General features: G+C 39.0%; 2 protein-coding genes across 2 annotated transcripts; one reads left to right on the top strand and one right to left on the bottom strand.

The window, feature by feature from the left end:
• Positions 1-4,059: 4,059 nt before the first annotated feature.
• LOC117943547 (adenosine receptor A3-like) lies at positions 4,060-6,343 on the bottom strand. The gene is made up of 2 exons (XM_034869744.1): positions 5,931-6,343; positions 4,060-5,755 (listed from the first exon to the last, which is right to left on the bottom strand). The coding sequence occupies exons 1-2, from the start codon at positions 6,278-6,280 to the stop codon at positions 5,113-5,115; spliced, it is 993 nt and encodes a 330-aa protein (XP_034725635.1). The 5' UTR covers positions 6,281-6,343; the 3' UTR covers positions 4,060-5,112.
• A 7,175-nt stretch (positions 6,344-13,518) lies between these two features.
• Positions 13,519-16,283, top strand: LOC117943548 (adenosine receptor A1). Its single transcript, XM_034869746.1, has 2 exons — positions 13,519-14,267; positions 15,210-16,283. The coding sequence occupies exons 1-2, from the start codon at positions 13,912-13,914 to the stop codon at positions 15,844-15,846; spliced, it is 993 nt and encodes a 330-aa protein (XP_034725637.1). The 5' UTR covers positions 13,519-13,911; the 3' UTR covers positions 15,847-16,283.
• The last annotated feature ends 268 nt before the right edge of the window (positions 16,284-16,551 follow it).

Below are 16,551 nucleotides of genomic sequence, written 5' to 3'. Positions count from 1 at the left end.
AAGAACGGTTGTTAGAATCAGACTGCTGATAATTTAATGAATCAATGTGAACACAGCATATGTATGTGTTTTGACTGTTGTAATACAGTTTGTATTACTTTGCATGGAAAAGCAGGTATTCAGTCTAACAAATGAATTATTTGAGAAGATACCAATGTTTTACCACAGAACCACAGAGTAATGGCCCCTCACCACAACTAATTTTGTTTGTAGTTCACACAACTTTTCTTGTATAAAAAGTTGAATCCACTCCTGTTTTCGCTCCATCCCTTCAGCGTTGACCAGCCAGTTAGAAGAGTTTGATACCATGTAATACCGCCTTTACTGTCTAATTAATTCAACATATCAATTAAGGCCTCCCACTCTCTGATGCCCTTGTGCCTTTTCATTCTGCCTCAATGAGCATGCCCTGGCACCACAGCCACACAGCCTGCCAAAACATTTCAATCACTGTCGGCATTAATTAGGCCAAAGAGGAATTCAGAATGTAATTAACTGCCCAGCCGCTTTTCAGCGTCTATGGTTCACATGCTAATTTATGCAAAGTGTCCTAGCCTTTGCATGAGTTGACCATCGTTGTCTACCATAACAGTGTCTGGGCTTGGGAAGCTCAGCCAAAGTATGGCTCTGCTGGGTCCCAGACAGCTCTGCCCAGCTTGTGTCCCAGACTCTGGCACAGTAAACAGACTCCCTTTTCAATGGACTTGAAGTGGCTTTCACACTGAGCAAAAAGGGGCAGTGCTGCATTCTGAAGTCAAACATTCAGCTCCTCCATTAAAACAACTCAAGCTTAAACGAAAATCACTTGCAAGATTTCTTGGCATGCATTTCCGAAACAGCAACAATCAACTCTCTGAAATAATAGTATTCCTCAAGCCAGTCTCAACATCACCTTTACCATTATTTGACGAGTGGGGGGGAGAATAAACAGTCTATATCATGGAAAAGGGTTTGGAAAGAGGAAGCAGAAGTTAACAGGTTGCACCACAGATGTTTGGTACGGGTGCCAAACGACTCCCTAAGATGGCCGACGTACTGCCATTTTCCGTTTTTCTCCAAGTGCTTTCTGGTTGTAAAGACAGAAGGAAATGAAATGGGGGCAAATTTGCTTGAACTGAGCTATTTTCTTGTAAGAAAGCTGGAAGGACTTTTGAAAAGGTTTTAGCCTAAAATAGATATTAATTCTTGGCACAGCAGCCCTTTATTATAGTCCAGTTTCCCTTAAATGTGAGCTCTTTGTGTCAACAGAAGTGCATTTTGTCTTAGATGTGCAGGTCATTAAGAACGTACGATTTATTTTGCAAATTTCCATTGTACACAAATGTGTGGCACGTCCACCACCTGTTGTTCTCAAACACTGACCAAATGCATTTGCACAGAGCAATGCACGTGGTTAGACACTGAATAACACGGACAGAAACACAGTAGCACTGTCAGGCGCCCTGCAAGTCTGGAGAAACTTGATTTTACAACTCTACAGTGGTGGTGAGACTAGAGATCAAATTGCTCCTGGAAGGTAATTCCTGATAAAACTGTTACCAGACTACCTCATTCCATGGTCATTCAAATATTTTATAAATCTATTATTTACTTAATTATAATACGTTTGTATGTGTGTGTGTGTGTTTTAACTACTATTGTGGATGCAATTGCAGGAGCTTTCTACAAAAGAAATTACAATAAATGACAGTTACAGGAAAGAAAATTCAGTCTTATGTTTTCTGCAAAGGGCTGCTACTATCTGAAATGACACATGTGAACACATCTATCTTGACTTCTCCACAGACTGTGTGTTCTGTAATAATTTGTAACCTTTGTGGCCCCAAGTGGATCTTAAAACTCACTCATTCTCTCTTTATTTTTGTCTTGCAGTTCGACCGACAATTTTCCACTGCTTCCTACAAAAGTATCTGTCCTTGAGGCTGAGGTAGTAGATTGAATAGTTGTGGGGTTTGTGTCCTCCCTCTGAGATAACTATACAATCTACTGTCTTTCCTAAGGAGACAGGTTGATCTACTGGGAAATCGAAACCTACACGGGAGGCTCCATGGATAAGGAACTCATGGAATTTAAGAGATAACCCGTCCCTCACCTCTGAGGAGAAGCGTGCAGACATAGCAAATAAATGTACCAGACACAGTGATGGAACTGGCCTATTCTGACAACATGTACTGAAGTTGATACATATTGAGTAGTCTTGTTTTTAAGGATATTGGTGCCTGAAGTTGAGCCTAGCAAGGTGAGGTAGTAGGTTGTATAGTTTGTGGAATAGAGTAACTCCTACTCAGGTGATAACTATACAGTCTATTACCTTCCTTGAGAGGTAGCCTACAATGAGTACTAGGAATGAAGCTCTTTCACACTGAGGGGCGAAGGAGCCACTCTGATGCCATCATGTGGCCAAAGACTGTCATCACTCTGGAAATTAAGCTTTGGGAACCGAACTGCAGAAGCTCTCAATCTGTTTCCAGCCAAGGACCCCTTACAAGATAGAGAATATACTGGGGACCCCCTTAATGTATGTCCCTTGGAATAATTTCACGTAGCTATTTTGTCTTTGTTTTTTACACTGCAAAAGTTTTTGTTTCATGTTACATGAAATAACACGACACAAGAGATGTATTAGATATTAGACATATTTGAAAAATATTTGCAGTTTCTGAGGTATATATTTTTTAGATTAGAAAGTAATCCATGAACTATTTGAGATTTAAAAAATGAGATTATTTAGTAGTTAGTTAAATAAGTATAATAGATTTTTATATCATGATAATTTAAATGAATGAATCTAGAAGCCTTTCAAGGACTCCCTTGCGGAGTGCCACGGACCACACTTTAAATATCACTGTTTTAGGCTCACACTGTAGGCAAAAAGGGGCTTTAATCTGTGTTGTTTTTTTGCTTAATGTGTGAATCACTCTAACACAGTGTCTGAAAAATTTAGTTATAAAGATGCATGGTCTTGTAAAAGTCAGTAACTTACAAACTTCATGGTGGACTTGTAGCAATTTCTTTCTAAGAATACAAATTGGAAGTGCTAGAGTCCGATTGGAGGATTGATAATTGATCTGAAAAATAGATGGGGTGGGGGGGGGGGTTAATTTAGGCCTTTTTTTGGCATAGGAAAGTTTAAACTTCAAAGGGGAGAGAGAGGGGGGGTAATCACATGCAGCAAAGGGCCACAGGTCAGAGTGGAACCCACGGGTGCTGTGTTGAGGAGTAAACCTCTATAAATGGGCGCACGCTCTACCAGGTTACCCAGGCGCCCCTAAACGATATCTCTGTCAAACATACCACAGTTAAAGTCTAAACATGCAACAAATAGGAAACGAGACATGGTGGTACATGCTTTTGAAAGTTAAAATCACATATCATCATATCACATTTATCTGCATGAAGAGCAAAGTGTACCATTATAGATTGAAGACGAGAGTTATGATATATTTAGTCAAGATTTGTCTGGCACGTAAATATGCATAAACTGTTTACAGCATGCAGAAAGTAACTGCTCATTGAAAGATTGCATTAACATTAAACACGTTTATTTTTTACTTCAAAGGTGTGGTGTATGTACAAAACTAAATGCCTGTATAGTAAGGAAATTTAAAACAAAAACACACACAAAACTGTCACACAACTAACCACAAGCCTGTAAACATAAGTAATTCCACTCCATTTCTGAAATAAGAACTTAAGACAAGCATTAACACAAAACCTAAAATCATAATAAAGATGAATACTGATTAACCAAAGAAAATGGTGTCCTAATCATTGAAGTAAATCCATTTACCTGTAAAATCAAGTGCGTTTTTACTCTTATGTGGGCTGCAAATACCACGTTTTGATACTGTACTTTACACAAAAATAATGTAGTAAAAGCAATTCAAAATGTAGCAGGCAGAAAGTAACTGCCAACAGATGTCACTGTACAGTTTGTATTTAAGATGTATTGAAGAAGAAGTGAGTGGGGAGGGACACTCGTCAGTCTTCATCCCGGTAATGTATGTATCTGTTGAGCCAGATATTGCTTGTTAAAAATACATCAATTATAGAAACTGGTACAAAAAAAACATCTGTACAGTATATTGTTTATGCTTCTTGTTAACTGTGGTAGTACAACTGGTAGTTGGTAACGTATTGGTGATATTCCATATTGTAGTCAACACATTGACCAGAAAACTATAAATATCTGCGTAACCTAATGCTATCCAATACAACTGTTCTGCAATAAATGCTTCCTTTGTGATGCTTGTAAGGTGTGAATGTTGTTTAGACTAGTTGACTCAGCTTTTGGGTAATTCTTGAGGCTGTATTTTGTGGTGGTGTTGTGTTAGACTGCAGTCTTTTGAAATGTTTAGTTTTTTCTACTTCCTTTCCAATGGGGGAAGACATATTATTATAAGATTTATATGCTATCCAATCCTATACAAATGGATTGGAAACTACAGATTCAAATAAATTACCATACATGTCACACCGGTCTAATATGACCTGAAGAGGACAGGACTGTTTGACTATAGAACATTGTACATGGGTTTCTATTTTTCTAGTCGGGTGTACACGGCTACAAGCCATAAAATGAATGTTCCCAACTTCCCAACACAACAATAATGCTTAAGATATCTGAATTTATCTTTCTAGTGTCATTAAAGTTCAATTCCTTTTCAAAGATGGTGAAGGTAATTTCCAACACAGTGTGGGCTTTATGTGGAATTGACAAAAGAACTGCAACTCCAATAGAAACAGAAGCACAACAGTGATATGAAACTAAAGCTCTTAAGACAGTGGAAGTGGCCATTTCCTTCTACTAGACAGTCCACATCCACATCTTAACCCACATACAAGTCACACAAACACAAACAGATTCCTGAAAATAGAGATATTTCAGTGCAATTGGCTAGATATCTTCTATTTATCAATACACAGAACATCATCCTCATCCTTTAAAAGGTAGCTTTTGGATTTCAATCATTTTAAACTTCACATACTGTAACTGACTTTCTTAACTTTTCCCACAATGTTAATATGTTTGACCAAAGTTTAATTATGTTCAACCGTCAACAATCAATCAAACCTGCTCCTTAAAAAAAAGAACCGAACAAACAAAATCCTTCACTCTTTGTTGGCCACACTACTGAGATTGTTGTCTGTCGACTGGCTTGTCTGAGAGCCTTGATATTCTTCTCCACATGAAATATACCGTCTCCAGAGCTTCAGGTACGCTGTCTTGATCTTGTGTATTTTGAACGCATACACAACTGGGTTTACTGCTGAGTTAGCATGAGAAAGCAGAATGCCTATGTAGAGAGCTTGTGCTGGTACATAATCTCGCCCGCCAAAATATAATATACAGTTTATTATGTGGAGAGGGAGCCAGGACAACGCAAACAGAGCCAATACCAGAGACAGAGATCCTGCTAGCTGTTTTTCTTTCTTTAGATAGATCTGCGACTGTGTCTGGGCACCGTTGCCTGGTTTCTCTCGAAGGTTTCCTCGGATTGTCCAGAAAAGGTAGGCATACAGTACAGTCATCACCAACAGAGGTAGCAGGGTACAAAGAAAGAAGTTGAAGTAAACCAGGTATGACATGGGGATCACATCCATAAACCTGCAGACAATAGTAGAGTTGACGGACTTAGACCAGGTTTCATGGTTGCACCATCCAAGCATGGGAGCAAAGCTCAGTGGTATTGCAACAAGCCAACATGCTGCAACAACAAGCCAAGAATGTGTCTGTGTTACAGTCCTTTTGTACCTAAACAGAAAGACACTAATTATTGATATGTCTTATTACATGTAGTTAAAATCCACAATATAGAACAACAATTAGCTCATTGTATGGATGTACAGTATATCAGGGACTTTTAACATTGCAAGTCATGCAAAAGGGCCAGAGAAGAGTTTGAGATGAAATGGAGAAAAAGACTTACCTAAGAGGGAAAAACACCCGGAAGAAGCGGTCCACTGCAATAGCCGCAAGAGACAAAACTGAGACTAGGGTCAACAGGATGACCACACAGCTGATGAAGAGACAGCCGTAGAAAGAAGTGTTCACTCGTCCGTCCACCAACACCGCCATCGGTATGGCCACAAAGCCAACCAATAGGTCAGCAACAGCCAGACAGACAATAAGGCAGAAAGTAGGCTGTTGAATGCTTTTACTGGTCCACAGCGCCAAAATAACCAACATGTTACCGAGACAGCAGCTAACAGCAATAAGCACCTCCAACAAAGTGTAGATAACTTCTCCCACAGCCATTGTGCTTTCCTTCTGGTTCATGTTTGGTGGTTAATAATGTAAAGCGTCTGCATGTGAGTCTGAGCCTAACTGTGCTGTGCTGTTCAATTTATCATTCAACTTGGTCTTGTGAGACCTTTGAGGAAGTGTTTGGCGACTCGCTTTTTTAAGGTTGTGATGACACTAAGATACATTTGCTGCCCACTATGTGGATTTTTGCATGCTTATGTAATAGGATTGTAGAATTTAACTTGTAATGTTGTGCCATGTCTGTTAAAAAAAAATTCATATATGCTGTTGCAACATATAATAGAATAGAATAGAATAGAATAGAATAGAATAGAATAGAATAGAATAGAATTGAAAAGAATAGAGCAGAATAGAATAGAATATGTTTTATTTTCATTGGACAGTAGCTGTCCCACAAACTTTTTAAGCAACTCACCCTCAGTGGTACACAAACAAACTGACACACCCTTATAAAGGCAAAAGACACAGAATAAAACATACATATAGTAAATATAGTGAATTCAATACTAAAAATCTGCAAATGTGCATTATCAGATGTGCAGTCCTTGCACATTTGTATTCGCAGAAAGACTGCTATCAGGTGAATGACAAAAAAAGTTTCTGATAAGAGCCCTCATGTTATTTGTGTCAGGAGGAAATGACTCATCTGAGCTGCATTCTGCACTGAACAGTTTAACAGTTAGTTTTGGTACATTGACTGGCATTGTGCTGCAGTTGTCTATCACGCTGCTTTTCCCAGTCAGTTACAGTTATCCCAGACATAACACATCATATTTGTACCAATATGACATTTTGATTTATTCATTATTAGATAAATTAGATTCATTAGATTTATTAGAAGCATTGGATACAATCTCTGAGAAAAAGCTCCCACTTCTCACCATGATTCTAATCTAAAATTTAAACATGCTCAATTCTCTCTCTCTCTCTCTCTCACACACATGTGGTGTGTTGTCTTTGTGGTGGTGGTTGTGGTTAGTGATGTGCATGTGCACTTCCGCTCCACCTAAAAGGCTCAACACTTCGCCAACATTTGTATATAATATTTATATTTAAGGGTATTCAAAAACAAAAAAAACAATAAGCGAAATTTCAAAGTTCAAGGTATTTTCACTGTTTTTCACTAAGGTGCAACGTGCAACATCTTTTGCAAAAGTCAATTAGTGTTCACGTTAAATAATCATGATTTCAATACTGACCAAAAAAATTGTGAATATGATTTTTTTAAGCAGCCCTAGTTGTGGTATGTATGTGTCATCAAATGACACACAAATCAGTTACTTAATTAAATTTACTGACCAGGGTCAATGCTCCAGTTTAGGGTAGAAATGTCTTCTTTTTTTTTTTTTAAAGGAAAACGCAAGATTCAGTTAGCAGGTGACATTCTATATATGAAAATTTAAAGGTAACATACTGCAATAAGGTTCTCAGCCATTTTGTATTGGCTTCGAATATTTGTTCTCCTATAGATCCACTTCTCATTTAATGTTAACCCTGCTGAGCCAACACACATGCAGGCATGATTTTCTCTTCCCTTTTATTTTGTCTTTTGTTTGGGAGAAGCAATCTCAGTAAATGTCCATTTTCACATCAATGACACATTACTTCCTTTTAACTAATTAATTTCAAAATGAATTGAAGTCGAGAATAATATAAAGTAGGTGTTGCTTTGAGAGAAAAAAGGTTGTAACATTAGGAAGATAAAGTGGCAATTTAATAACCTCATTAAACCCACCAGATCACCAGCGCCCTGGTTATGGTACACCGTCTGTGTTTCACATTGAACATTAAAATACAAAAGTTCCGAACTTAGACAGTATGGACACGCAACGTTGTTCAATTGGCTAAGTTCTCAGCGATTAAACCATCATAAGCACCAAACATGATTTGTAAACTTGATGCTCATCAATGGACAGAAGAGACAAGAAATCTTGATGATTCCCTACCATGACCTGCCCATAAACACAAAATCTGGGTCCATCCCTGGCTTATTTATATTCCTCTAGTCCGTTAGTGTCCGCTGATCAAAAGAATCAAAAGTATTTTTCATACACATTCATCCAAGTTGTGAATATTGCGTGCAGAGTATGTTGCTAACTGTCGGCTAACTGTATGCTTAGTAAGATTTTTCTACCAGAACTAAGTTTGAAGATTTAAAAAAAAAAAAAAAAGGAAGTTCCACAGAACAGCTATAGCACATGGCCTAAAACTCTCAAAACGACTTGAAAGAAACATTGCACAGAGCGAAGCAGGGGAATGGGGCAGAGAAGACGATGATCCGACTAGAGACAAGGACAGAGACTAAACTCACAGGGTAATGTAGTAATGGGTAGTAACCGAGGGACATGAGGACTGAGGAACAGTTGAAACACATCAGGGCGGGGCAGACAATCACAAAAGGCGGGACTACACAAGTCAGGAAGTAAAACCAGACAGACACAGGAAAAACATACACCTCAAAGTAAAACAGGAAACTGAAGCGTAAAATGGTTAAATAACAAGTTAAATAAAACGGATCACGGGTGTCACTCCCCAATGTGAGTCAAGTGCAGATTTGAGTCGTGCAGAACTTCACTGTGAGCGGACCGTTTAAAGACTATGGGACCGGCAGCTAACGTTAACTGGTCCCTATGTACAAACAACGTTATATTATTAACGGTAACCCAGCAACGGCGATTATGAGCTTGTCCCCAGGAGTAATGTTTTGTTAGGGACGAAAGTTTACATTGCATGTTTCTCCGAGATCAGCCAGCGCGAAGTGTATATTCTGATTGGCAGCTGGCGTTAGCCGCTGCTTGCCTCTGAACCGCGTCATAGCTCATTACCATAAAGTTGACAGATTTACCACTCCTTAAAGCTGAGAGAAGCCGGCTTCCATTGAAAATGAATGACTTCTGGTAACTTTAGACGCTCAAGTCCATGGCGGTGTGAACGTATGGTAATTTGTGGTCTACATGTGCTACTGAGGCCCCCTTTATATTTTAACCACGCCCGCGTACACAAGCCACGCCCCCTACCATAACTCAGCAGAACTGGTGACCCGTTTGATGTAGATTTGTGTGAGGTATCAGTGAACTCACCAGAGAGTTCCCTATTTATTGGTGATGGTTTGGCCCGCCCCCTATAATTAAGCAACGCCCCTTTCATAACAGGTGACCCATTTAAGGTACTCTTATTTGAGGTATCAATGAACTCAGCAGAGACTTCCTTTTAAGGATTGCCCCTTCCCCTATGCTTTGGCCACGCCCCCTTTCACAGCTAATGAACTGTATGACGAGTCTTGTGTTAAGTATCATTGAACTCAGCATGGAGTTGCCTTTTTATAGCTGATGATTTGCATTGTCTGAGTGCCACACAAATGCTCGGATGCAAGGACCGCCAGTAACCCCGAGGTGCCGATGCTTGCAGCTTTAACTTATACTGTATTTGAATTTGAATAGCTAAACTTGAATAATTCCATTAGTCCAGCCTGGATGATATTATTGCATTACTGATTCTTTCTAGACCAGAGGGTCATGGGAAATGATTAATTTTGGAGATGATTCTGAGTTAAGATGACTCAGAAAAGAAACTAGACCTGAACGCAATTTACCTGTCCATTAAAACTTTTATAACATATAACACCAAGGTTCTTGGCATGTGATGTCATGTAGGCAGAAAGGTGATTCAGATTCTGGGCAACAACACTGGTTTGGTGTTTGGGGCCAAAGAGTTTAGCTGAAGGAAATTATGAGCCGACCAGTTTTTGCACGTCTTGCAGACGTTGTTGAGTTATGTCGTCGGCCTGATCATGGGAATTGAGTGAGTCTGTACATTTAATATTTAAAGCCGCTCCCTAAATTGAATTTTTAACTGCGCTCCATTCAGCTTATTCATTTTAATACTCATATCCATTTGGAAAACGGCTGTGGTTGACCAAGTGATATAGACACAAACAGAGACAGCATAGCAGCCATAGTCAATATGTTGGGGTGAACCAAATTTGGCACTACACTGGGATGCTCTGTGAGGATGTTGAGAATACTTTTGTCAACTGGGACCGGTAATAGAAGCTTTACTGTCATGTAGTCCCTGTGGCACATATGTAAGCGGATCCTTGCAAGGCCATAATCAAATTCATGCCTTCTGTTTATAGATAATGATGTGTGATGTAATGCCATCAAAGGGAGTCTTCTGTAGAAGAATATCAGTGGAAGAAATTATCATGTGTTTATATGGTAATCAATGATAGCACATGTCCAATGTCTTTTCTATTCATAGGCCGTATATAGGGTTAACTCTTTTGCAAGATTTGCTGGAACCATAAGTCTACCACTTGTTTCAATTTGTAGCAATTTCAATTTCCCATAAATGATCATCAATGTTCAGTGGAACAAAATAGTGTAATTTGTCATTTGTCATTAGAGGGGGGCGGGGGGGGGGGTTTTGCATTTACAGTTATTTTAGAAGTGATAGTGGATGTAGACTCCCACTTGAACCAATGAAGGCATGTAGATTGACTGAGGCCTAATAAAAATGACATAGTGCCAGCTCATGAACACCCTGATGCTTAGACCAAAGCCTGAGATCATAAGCAATCTCCAAACACAAAATCCTGAGTCACTGGACTGAATAAATCTACAGGCAGACATTGACTACGCTTCCTTAAGGAAACAACTGAAGACCATCAAATTAATTGCTTGCTTGCTCAGTGGTACTTGCTGCCAAAGTCTTTTCATTCTCTAAAAGAAAATTAGATAAAGTTTTTTTAATTTTACTTTTGGATCTATTTCCTACCTGCAGCTTACCCTGCAGAGTCCAAGTTATGAAAGGTTGGAGGAAAAAAAGGTGCAATTAAAGTTGTGGTAGGCATTTTATTTTTGCAGCCGTCCTGCAAACATTCCATAATGTTCTTTCAACATATAGTGATTCAAGTGGTCTGAGAGAAAACTAAACATCTGCATCTCTTAATTGGGTCTGTATTCAGGCTTGAGTTAATCTAGCCGTGACAGGAGACTTCTGTCCCAGGTAAAAACATGGAGAGAGTTCCTATAGGCTGTACTGTCCTATAGATACGCGTGAACGTTCTTTCAGTGAAAGTGCTGTTTAGTGTAGTCAAAGGCTCAGGGCTGCAGCTAAATTACAGTTCTGCTCATAACTCTACATGCCCATGCTTAAGCTGACTGAAAAGAGGAATAAAAAATTTATGTTTTGGAAATTTATCTTAATGCTTTAATTGAAAAAAATAATAAAATCCAACCTTTAGGGACACCAATTTTCTTTGTGAATGTATAATGTATTGTAAATTAATAAATGTTCTTCCTTAAAATACAGGGGGCATAAGTATACACACCCCTATATTAAATTCCCATAGAGGCAGGCAGTTTTTTATTTTTAAAGGCCAGTTATTTCATGGATCTGGATACTATGCATCCTGATAAAGTTCCCTTGGCCTTTGGAATTAAACTAACCCCCCATCATCACATACTCTTCACCATACCTAGAGATTGGCATGGTTTTATTTCAGTTAAACTAATACCTGGTTTGATTTGCATTGAGAGATGGTTTCATAGAATGTATCCTATGCCAATCTCTATGCATGGTGAAGGGTGATGATTTGATGATATGGGGGTATTTTAATTCCAAAGGCCAAGGGAACTTTATCAGGATGCATAGTATCCTGGATCCTTGAATTTACTGGCCTTTAATAATAAAAATCTGCCCGCCTCTGTGGGAATATAACATAGTGGTATGTATACTTAGGCCCCCTGTATTTTAAGGAAAAATATGTATTTATTCACAATAAATTGTTCATTAACAAAGAAAATATGTGTCCTTAAAGGTTGGATTTTACCTGATTTTTTAATTAAGGCATTAAGATAAATTTCCAAAACATGATTTTTTTCTCCTCTTTTCAGTCAACTTAAGCATAAGTATGTAAACTCATGAGCACAACTGTATGGCTAAACTGTTACATAAGATACTTTGTTGTTCATTGCAGGGACATGAATAATACACAGGAACTGAAGCCAGCGCCTTTATGGAGTGGCAGGATGCTGCGTCACATATGGTCAAAATGATTGTAATTACATTCATTCACATTCACTCATACAACAATCACAAAGCAATCAAAAAAGACAAATAACACAACACAGCGATCAACAGGCCTCCCCACAAATATATTTGGGACTCAACAACACACACCACCACCGCGCACACACAAGGGCACAGCGGCCACTGACACTGCTCAAACATTTAGCAGCAGTACAACAGCAGTAACTCTAAAGCAAGCAGCAACAGCTTGTTAAATCGTTTTACTAAAAAGCTGAAAAATCCATTTAACTTACGAAAAGCTGCTCTTCATTTAAAGAAAAAGTACATTCACCTTTTTTTCATTGACAGAACTGGAAAAAAACTTTATCTAACATTGTCACTACCCAATGTGAGTCTAGTGAAGATGTGAGTTGTGCATGCGTTATTTTGCCACAAGCAGCCTTAATGATGCTAACGAGAGACTTCTGTACAGTAAAAGCAATCAAACGCAACGAAGGCTTTTCTATCTGTATCAACTGTAGCTAAGTTCATGTTTATGTGGCTATAATTAGAGCCTTGATTCACACTAGGTCAAATCAAAGAAAACAAGATTGTCATCATCATAGAACTGCTGCTTTATAATGGCATCGGGACGGAATAAATGATAAATAGTCTACTTGTACTTTTTTTTGTATGAAGCCGTTGCGCCTTTGTCTCTACCTCCTGCAGCTCTAAATGCAAGATTGTGATAGGGACACTAATAAGAAACACCGCTTAAACGTGTACATTAAAACATCATAACCGCACATAAAAGTATTCAGTTTTTTGCAGTAGTTTTTTTGTACAGAATTCTAATTAAAAGTAGTTACTTTTTTCTACGTGTGTTTATGTGCCAGGTTATTTTTTCCGGTCACTTCCTGGAGCCTTGTTGGCACAGTGATATTGACTGATGCTGTGGTTTTCAGGAAACTGGACACTGGATTCTTCTAAAGTTGAAAACTATTTTGACAAGGATCTATTAAGTATAGTAAAAAAAAAAAAAGGTAATGCGTGAGTACAATCAAATTTCAATCAGCTCTAATGCACGTTAATCTTCAGCTGAGAGCTTGAACATCCTTGGAAATAAAACGCATCCTGCCAATTATAACATAGACCGCAGCTTCTCTAAAAATGCACACGCACATACACAATCACACACACACACACACACACACACACACACACACACACACTTAATGTGAGCTAAACTATTGCTGCAGGGTGCTGCAGAAGGAAAGTCCCTCCCCTCAATTTTATGACCAGCGCATTTTTTTATAGACTCGAAAGAGAGAGTGACTAAGAGAGAGAGAGCAAGTAGGGATGTAGAAGAGTGTGGTGATGCACTGGCATCCGGTCCTGAACAAAGCTTGAACAACATGCTGAGGATTAATCGCCCAACATCCCTTCAGGAGCACAAAAGGGCCACTCATTAATGTGTCCATGTGACAAAAAGAAAAAGTGCAATTCTTTTTAGCAAGGCAACGTACATAATGGAAGCAAAACCTAAAGTGGAGAAAAGAAGTTTCAACAACCAATTTTGATTTTTTGTTTGTTTACTATACAAAGGTAAGCTAGATCTGTGAATAGCAAAAATGTCTTCTTCTCCTGGTTTTAAGCGTCGGGAACATGTGGACATGATGTACATCTCCATTGAAACAGCTATTGCCCTGGCCTCTGTGGTGGGGAATGTGCTGGTGGTGTTGGCTGTGTGTGTGAACCGAGCGCTCCGCAACACCACCTTCTGCTTCATAGTGTCTCTGGCCGTGGCTGATATCGCTGTGGGGGTTTTGGTCATTCCTCTGGCTATTATCATTAGTCTGGGATTTAACACTCAGTTTTACACCTGCCTCTTCCTGTCCTGCCTGCTGCTGATCATCACCCAGAGCTCCATCCTTTCCCTCCTGGCCATCGCCATTGACCGATATCTGCGTGTCAAGATTCCCACCAGGTAAAGAACTGTTGCAAAAAGTCAAAAAAGTAGCTATACTTTCATTTAAAAAGTGTATTTTCTCAGGATTTAGAAAGATTTACAGAAAGTACAGATCAGTTTGGTTGAGATTGTGTTGGATGATGAATGTTGGGATCACAAATCAAAAGAGCAATAAAATATTCATAACTGAGAGGAAAAGGAAGCGTCTCCCACACTAATAAATGTGAGTAGGTGAGTAGTTTAATTGCCTGTTCCAGTTCGTTGCAGCGGTCTTTATAAACAGACTCTGAAAAGAGTTACTGGCATAAGTGCTCTTTATTCACAGGCCTCATTTCACTAGAATTCAATCAATTGTAGATTGATTACACAGCATGTATCTCTTCCCATGTAAATCAAATCAAGTAACTTTTATTTATATATTACTAAATTACAAATTGTCTGAGATTGCTTTCAGGACCAACATATTGTGACTGTAACAGTTGAATTAAACTTTTTTCTTAAACAGCAAAACCCCTTAATTTTCTGATAATCCTACTCCCTAAAGTTGTCTCAAAAACATTTTAGGAGTAAAAATAGTAGTAGTAAGTTTCTTTTGTATTGCTTTTAGCTTCAGAGAATGTAATAAGAGCAGGTGGTTGATGTCTGACATGGCACCCCACATCGTCTGGTTTAATGCAAATCAATGGGCTGGACATCAAGAGCTTTTAAGCAAATGAAAATGCCACTGTCTGCCTACATAATTGACATAGTTTGTTAAAGGAGTTTGGCAGTTACCCATACTCCTTTTTATTTGTCAGTTGGATCCTTATGTTAAAAGCTGGCACTAGAGAAAAATGCTTCTCAACAATAATCTCTGGATTGGCGTTTGTTCAAAAAAATACTTATCCAGAAGTGCTGCATGCATGTGTCCATTTCAATGATTAAAACCCTGTCTTCATTTGTTTTCCAACAACTGCTCAGGTACAACACCATAGTAACCCAGAGGAGGGCATACGTGGCAGTTTTTCTGTGTTGGATCCTCTCTTTCCTTACTGGATTGGTTCCAATGATTGGATGGAACAACCGCAATGTTCAAGGAAACCTCAGCAGTTCCAGCGACATTGTCTGTGAATTCACCGCTGTCATGAGAATGGACTACATGGTGTACTTCAATTTCTTTGGCTGGGTGGTGGTTCCGCTGTCCATAATGATCGCTCTGTACGGGGAGATCTTTAGGGTGATCCGGCGACGGCTTAACCAGCGTGCTGAAGCCACGTGCGATGGAGACAGGTACTATCGGAAGGAGCTGAAGCTGGCCAAATCACTGGCCTTGGTGGTGTTCCTCTTTGCTGTGTGTTGGCTGCCAATACACATAATGAACTGCATTAGCTTTTTCTGCCCAAAGTGCTCCATACCCAAGTCTGCCATGTATGTAGGTATTTTCATGTCCCATGTGAACTCGGCACTCAACCCAATGGTTTACGCATACAGGATAAATGGGTTCCGTGTCACGCTGATCCAGATCACTAGCCGCTGCATGTTTTGTAAACCCACAGAGCCCACGGCGTGCCCCACCAGCACACCAGCCATACCAGACAAAGTGGATGTAAAACTGTAACATAGTAACTGCTGTACGCCCATGCACATGGTTTACAGTGAGATGGTGCACCGATGGCACTCATTGAATTACGTGTATGTGATATTTGGAATATCAACCGATTAACAAACACAATTGCAAAGCACTTCATTGAGTTCATCTCTGACCCGTTCATATTTATTTGACATTTAGATTAAAAAAGATCAGCCTGCAATCAACAGAACAATTACATATTCCCATCAACATGCATTATTTTGTTTTCAATTGATGCTTCATAAATTGATTCATATTGAATTATGATATATACTGTATGTCAACATAATAAGTGATGCAACAAACATTTCATGTTCAAATAGGTTGTTGGTAAATCCACCGGAATAAACTTTGATTGTTTCTTCAAGTATGTAAATGTTACAGTTCCTTTTTAAGATTTAAGAAAATTTAAATTGGCGACATTTTAGACAAGACTATGGGCCCTACTGTAATGATCTTTGCACACGGCCGGAAGCGCGTGGCGCAGGTGCCTTTAGGGGTATTACTTAGTGTCTTCATTAATTCATAGGTGTGTTTTGAGAGTTGAGAACAAGCAATAAACCAATAAGAGTGTCATCTCCCATTCCCTTTAAAAGCCAGGTGGGTTTGTACCTTGGCACATTGCTATGAAGAAGGCCGATATGCACCATAACATTTTTATTTGAAATCTTTTTTGTCTTTTTTGTTTGTATA

Source organism: Etheostoma cragini, chromosome 4 (genome assembly GCF_013103735.1).
Source record: "Etheostoma cragini isolate CJK2018 chromosome 4, CSU_Ecrag_1.0, whole genome shotgun sequence".
NCBI classification, from domain to species: Eukaryota; Metazoa; Chordata; class Actinopteri; order Perciformes; family Percidae; genus Etheostoma; species Etheostoma cragini.
The sequence above is the reverse complement of the archived record's forward strand: the minus strand, read 5'-3'. Positions and strand labels throughout refer to the sequence as shown.